This window comes from Limulus polyphemus, unplaced genomic scaffold (genome assembly GCF_000517525.1).
Source record: "Limulus polyphemus unplaced genomic scaffold, Limulus_polyphemus-2.1.2 Scaffold3998, whole genome shotgun sequence".
In the NCBI taxonomy this organism is placed as follows: domain Eukaryota; kingdom Metazoa; phylum Arthropoda; class Merostomata; order Xiphosura; family Limulidae; genus Limulus; species Limulus polyphemus.
In genome coordinates this window covers 48249-55280 of record NW_013669608.1, presented here as the reverse complement: position 1 = coordinate 55280, position 7032 = coordinate 48249, and the positions used below count along the sequence as shown (strand labels likewise).

The window sequence follows — 7032 nt, the reverse complement described above, 5'->3', positions numbered from 1 at the left end:
GTATATATATATATATATCTATAACACTCCTAAAGAACTATATATCTTTTTGTTATGTAGAATCTTACCTTTGGTATGAACACCAAGGCGATAAGACCCAAAAGTAAATATTTTCCCACCGATGCTTTCAGCAACATTTAAAGGCAAATTCTGAAATTTTTTAAAAATATAAAAAGAATACATTACAGTCGTTCAAACCTCTTTGAAAAAAAAAAAGAAATGTTTAAAGCTGGACATACATTTATGTTGACAACTCTACATAAACCAAGCAGATACAACATTAAAGTAATGAAGAAAGAAGGTGCAATAAGTATACTTCAACAGAATTGACAGAGAAAGAAAAACTAAATTCAATATCTTCAACAGATCTGGGCTGTTTTTTGCCATCTGAAATAAAACATTTCATATATGTTTCAAATAATATAGTAGCAGATGTACATAATATATTTATCATGATCAAGTTCATACAAGAAAGTTGGTTAAACCCCTGTTAGAAATGTGTATTAAAAAGTTCACATTTTCAGTTGCCCAGAATGTGCATTATGAAGCATTATAATCAAAGGCTATTTTTCAGTTTAACACATAATTCATTACTAACAAATATTCAAACAAAGAAGCTGAATTATTTTTGGTAAGTGTTTTTAAATATTTACTAAAATGTACATTAAGTCAATTCATGAATATGACAATCTCAGGGAATATTATAAACTATAAAAGGTATGAATAAAAACTGTGGGTAGAAGCAACACAAAGTTTTTTGTAATTTTTATCTCCATAAGGAAGAATAAAGATATAGTACATGTAAACTTAAGTTGTTTAACTTACAAATAAACATACTTTCATACGTAAAACAAAACAAAAACAATAACACTACAGCTGTTTACAGCCTAAAAATTCAATTATTATCAGATTTCGCATTCTCAATATGTAGTTGGACACAAGAACTGGGCATTCCTATTATATTATAAGTCCAGAAGTTGACAAACACCTTTGACATTTAGGGGCCAGGATAGTGGCATAACCCAGAAGGAGCAATGGGACTTATTCATCTCATCCCTACCATGCTCCAAGAACATCTGTGACCCAATTTTCAAATTCATAAAGGTTATGTGCTTTAGACAAATGCATAAATACACAAACTGACTTTTTAGTGCTTTGAAGGATCAATCATTAAATTTTTCATGTATAAGGTACAAATAGGTGTGACCTAATTTTCAAATTCATAAAGGTTATGTGCTTTAGACAAATGCATAAATACACAAACTGACTTTTTAGTGCTTTGAAGGATCAATCATTAAATATTTCATGTATAAGGTACAAATAAATTATATAAAAGACATTAAACTTTCAGTACTAATTATCTCAACCATGTCTAAGCAACCAAAATAAAGCATAATTACCGACACATGTAATTATCAACCGTTGGTAAAACATCATAAATCTAAAAGTTTTTTCAGGGTATTTTGTTATTTACTGAAAGTTTAAATGATGTACCAATCTTTTCTGTTTTATTTAATTACAAGCTGAGGTAACTGTTCTTTGTCCGGGTTGTAAACTTTACAAAATGTGTGAGTGGATGCTATCATAAATAACAAAAAATCCTAACTTTGACACAATTTATTTATAACATATCACAGTATTCATTATTACCTCATCAAAAGTTTTGTATAAGCTTTAAGAACTTAATATGTCTATACTTAAAACATAGAATACACTGTGTGATTCTTAAGGTGACTTTGAAGGAAGAGGTAGCAGCCAAAGAAGTGGTGGTAGGGGTGCTTTCTGTTACTCGGTTTCAACCCCCAGCTCTTAATGTCACTCCATAGTGTTTCACGTAATTAATTACTAGTTGGCCATTGGCTGAAGAAGTGTCTTACAGGCTAAAGTTCAAAGGTCATGGGTCAAGGTAGAAAGTTGATACAACTCAAAAAAGGTTCTTTATATCAGCCTTATGGTGGCAGTTGGAGTAGAAACTTCAGCTGAGTTTATGTGTTATTGCAATAGTGGTGGCCATTATTTTTTCATTGCATTCCTCCATAGAGAGTGCTAGCACATTCTCCGAGATCATGCCGCAATTTCTACCTATATTGTCATTCATCACCTTCTCTAACTCGGAATATTACAAAGGTACTTAAAAAGTCATAGATAATTAATTTCACATACATATTATATTGGAAAGATACTTGCCTTTCTTAAGCTGACTTCCTTAATCCAATCTTTTACCAACTGGTTAATCTTTCCCAATACTTCCATCCTATAATGTAATCAGAGAGGGATGTTTAATTAACAACTAAAACAAAACATCTGAAAATCATCAATACAGTTAATTTCAAGAGCACATGAACTTCAGGGCAATAATAATAAGTACCTTGGCCTCACAGTTGAATTAGTTTTTATTTTAAGTGTAAAATACTTCATGTGCCTCAAAAACAAAATCTCACTTTGTTAATTTCAATTATAAACTTAATATTCTTTTCTGCTATTTTCTTGTTTGTCTCTGCACAAATATCAATGTCTAACAACTTCACAAAATAGTCATTTTCGTACAAAACTCGTAATTTTAATATCATATTGCTTAATTAATGAAGACTTTTAACTTAAAACAAAGAATATTTACTAAAGTTTTGCAAGCATATGAGGTTTATATTATTATGATACATCTTTCTGGCTGCTGTCTACATAATTTAGATAGAGTTACAATCACTGCACATATATATTGTAAATACACCAGCTATGGAACATGAAGTGTAATTTGATAAAAATGAACCTGTGTGTTAGTTCATCATCTGTTTCAAACAATCCATATTGTTTCAGGCTTTCCTCAAGTTCTTTTGTTCTCTGTATTTCTATCGGTTTTGGGCTTGCAGTATTAATTGGGGATGTAACTCCTAGCATTTTATCTTCTACAACAATTGGTGGTTACAGCTGAATATCTGATGAAAATAGGCTTCTCCAATGTATGATTTAACTGAAAAACATTTACACTGTTTTACTATTCTAAATCACAAAGGATTCACACAAATGACAGGTTTATATAAAAAAATAATACATTATAAGTTTAAAAAACTTGTTCAGTTAATTTAGTTTAGCAATATCAATGTTTAAAATATTATGGTTTAAAAGCCCACAGATTATTTTCTTTGGTAATGTCTCTATTCAAAAACAAAGTAAATTTACCTGCATTTAAAAACTGTAAACAACAAAATCACAAAATAACTACAGTTTTGACGTTTTTCTGTACATGTTCAGTATATGGTTACACGTGTATGTAAGGATATCCTGCCAGTATACATTCACAAATATGTTCTATAACAATAACATCATTTTTCTTAGCCAAATGAAATGCACAGAAAACCAAAATAATTCATAATAAAACATAGAACTTTCTATGTGCTGTTAGCAAAAGTGGCTTAGTATTCAGAAGCAGTTATATTTTTCAAATTCAGCACAACTACACTCAGTGATCTGGATATACAGAAGATAAGAGCACATTTTCCACTACGATATTTTGGGAGAGAGGTACCTAACATACTCCTAAGGAATAAAACTGCTTCCACACATATGTAACACAATAAAGCAATACTTAAAATAAATTCATCCTTTTAAGACTTCACACAGCTGCTGCATGTATTATCAGTCAACACATGACATCAGGCATGAAGGACAAAGAACTAAATGCTCACAATTATAAATGAGTGCTCCATACATTAATTATTTACTTCATTTCTCTTTCTTCCCATTATAGAATACATCTTTTTCACACCTTATGAAACCAGTTAATTGTTTTTATGAAGATTTATTTTCAAAAAGAAATTTAATATACAAATTCTCACTTATTTCAACAGATACCACTATCCAACTCACAGCCTTACTTCAAGAAAAAAAAAGTCATACATATCTGATGTTTGAAGTATATGTTACAATTAGAAGGAATCTTGGTAAACATTTAAAAACTGATTTCATAAGGCTAAGGTGAAATATTTCATCAGAAAAGCATACAGATAGGTTTGCATTATGTTACACTAAGAATAAAAAAATACAGATATTTCTTTCACCCATGAAATTTGAAAACTATGAAATGTTAATTTGTAATCTCATTTTCTGGCTTTAATGACTAGTTCTAATTGTAATTGGTAAATTATCAAAGTTAATGCAACAAGCACTTAGCCTGCATGATTAGGCATGACTTTTGCTAGGTAATGGGTAAATAATATTTAATTTAATGTCAACAATTTTGTTTTTCATTTTTTGTTTGAGACTTCTTATAAGTTATACTATTTCATTTGGTACCGAAGACCACTGTTCATACTTACTAAACTAATGTAATATAATAAAAATTATACTTACCTTGTAAATATATTTCACTATTCTGTTGTTAAGTGCACTCTCACTGAGTCTATCTAGACTCTAGACTAACGTTTTAGTTATAGAATATTGTCATTACCTTAAACTTTAAGAATTAATGTACACTTCTTTATAACTGAAACTTTAGTACACAGTAGTAGTAGTACCACTAGTGAAATTGAAACACTGCATGATATATTATACTAAGGTATATTACTATTAATATTAGGCTAATTTATTAAGCCGCCATTTCTAAGAAATTTCACTGTTTGAGGTCTTATTAACAATAAAAGTGTTGCGAAAACTAAGAGTTAGTATTGGCTTTAAATCTAATTAGCCTAATCATACACCAATCAATATACTGTATACACTATTTTTTGTACTTATCTTTAGTTGAATGAATGCGTTTAATTTTTAAATTAAACAAATTAACATTCAACAAATATGGCAATTAGAAATTATCAGTTTCATCAAGCAGCTAATAGTAATAATGGTAATATTAATAAACATAAGTTTAAAACGTTGTTCACCTATTCTCTACAATTCTCTTATGTTCATATTTAGCCTAACATTAGCAAAAACAACAACAACAAAAAGAAATATTGAAAAGAACATAGTCTACTAACTAGTATTAATATAAACTTTTAAAAGTAAAAAAAGACTACAAAATTAGGTAATGCACTGCTAGTTCCGTGCAACTCTTTAGACCTCTGTCGGTAAAGTTTTGTGTAAATTTTAGAAAATCGATTGTATGTGATGTGGCTAATAACCAATTAGTTATATAATTTAGCTTAATGCCAATAACAGATTTAATTGAAAAGCGAAATTACCCAAATGGTAAATTAATGCACTGTAATCATTATAACTAAGAACGGTATTTTAAATTAACTTTGTTCATTATTGGATTAATTTTTTATTTTGATTTCTATAGGCAGCTTGCTTTTGTGGTATTCAGATTCAATGATATCCAGTAGATACGATTAAGAGTATCCGAAAAACGCAGATTCAAGAAATGATATGCACATAATAAATCGAATTCGGACAGCAAAGTCAAAGTAAAAAACAACAACAAACAGAAATGAAGACGAGAAACAAAACTTTTATTCACAGTAATTGTATAAGTCTTAATTAACTTACTGACTGGCTTACAACTTTCCGTTCACTTTTACTGGCTAGTATAGTGAATAAGGGCTTTTCCAAAATTTATATACCAGGAGAAAGACAAAGAAATTCTGACTTACTACCCAATGTCAGACAAAATAAAGGTTAAAAATGTAATATACTATAACTTAATGGTGCATACGTCACTGATTATCCAAAATAACACATATAGAGGGTTGAGCGCGTTAGATTAAAATATTTTGAATTTGTAAATCAGTAAGTAGAGTGACAACCACAGCCGATCTAAAATCGCATTGGTGTATTAGAACTATATTTTAACATTGTTTGGCGTTTGGTATGAAGTGTGATACAACTGGAAACGAGTTGCTTTTGGGAAGGATATGCCACAGTCCATTCTTACTCAAAATCAAAAGCGCCAACTGGAGGAGGTGGGAGGATAGGGGTAGCCACCCGCCCAGAGCTTTTTTTTTTGAGAAATGTAAAACGCCTGGTTAATGGGCTATGTTTATGGAAAATTACTAATATTAATATATATATAGAGTATAAAGTCGAAATTTCATTTTTTGTTTGTTCCTCATAATTCACTAGTTTTTCATAGCTATTACAGTTTATATATGAACTCCGAAACGTGCTACGTCATCAATAGTCCGTTTCACCTATTTTGCAAACATTATGGTTCAACTTTGCCCCCCCCCCCCGCCAAGGTCTTGCTGAATTGACGCTACTGTGCAAAATATTCATGCACTAAGATTATAAAAATGTGTTCAAATCAAGGATTTAGAATTTCCAAAATGGGGATATCCCGTATACTTAATGACCAAGGGGTATCCTAGTGTGTAGTTGATCACAAATTGTGCACCTATAAAAATGCTTGTGCTGTTGTACAATCTACCTATATAAGTAAGTTCAAGTGGATAAATATTTAAAAAAAAACATATTTAATATTATAAGATTCCATTCCAGAATTGATAAATAAATGTGTTTACTATAATGTTCTTAATTTTGGGGATCATTTGTTACTAGACCTGTATATATGAGGTGCAATAAGGCTGCATGTATTAAAAAATGATGAAGTTAAAATATAATTGTACAGTTGAAAATATCCTTAGGAAAAGCTCTGTTAATGACATTAGAAAACAGAGGAACATGGATCAACTTGGTGCACCAAGACCATCCAGAAAGAGACCCGCAACAAGTTGTACCAAAGCTGTAGTAAGCAAAGTGAAGTGTCTTGTGACAAGTGAGAAGCCACGAACACATAGGTTAGTAGCAAAAGTCGTCCACATGCCTCAGGCAAAAGTATGCAACATAACCAAGACATATCTGGTGAAAAATCACACGCTTACGAATATTTCAGTTTTTAGCCAAAATGTATATATATTTTTACCAGCATTAAGAAAACACAGAACATGCCGTGTTTTATATATCAGTGTGATTTAACGTAATCAACGCAGTGTTACTTCAGAATATTGTTGCACTAGCGTCGCCCCTTGTGCTGGGAAACGAGGAATTGAGCGTGGTGGATCACTTCACTTACTTGGGAAGTTGCGTGAGCTCGGAGGGAAA

The 7032-nt window shown here is 30.8% G+C and overlaps 1 protein-coding gene across 7 annotated transcripts in view; it reads right to left on the bottom strand.

The window, feature by feature from the left end:
• The window catches only part of LOC106470430 (poly(A) polymerase type 3-like), a 38553-nt gene extending 33516 nt beyond the window's left edge, over window positions 1–5037 (bottom strand). For 4 of the 7 annotated variants that reach the window (XR_002613029.1, XR_002613030.1, XM_022399017.1 and 1 more), the window contains exons 1-4: window positions 4348–5037; window positions 2768–2968; window positions 2188–2254; window positions 69–150 (exon numbers count right to left, since the gene is read on the bottom strand). Coding sequence is in view for 5 of the 7 variants with exons in the window: in XM_022399017.1 (XP_022254725.1) it covers window positions 69–150; window positions 2188–2254; window positions 2768–2895 (277 nt within the window). In the remaining 2 variants the exon portion in view is untranslated. The remainder of the gene's footprint in view (window positions 1–68; window positions 151–2187; window positions 2255–2767; window positions 2969–4347) is intronic. The other 3 variants (XM_022399018.1, XM_013930988.2, XM_013930989.2) reach the window with 1 other exon arrangement.
• Window positions 5038–7032: the final 1995 nt, after the last annotated feature.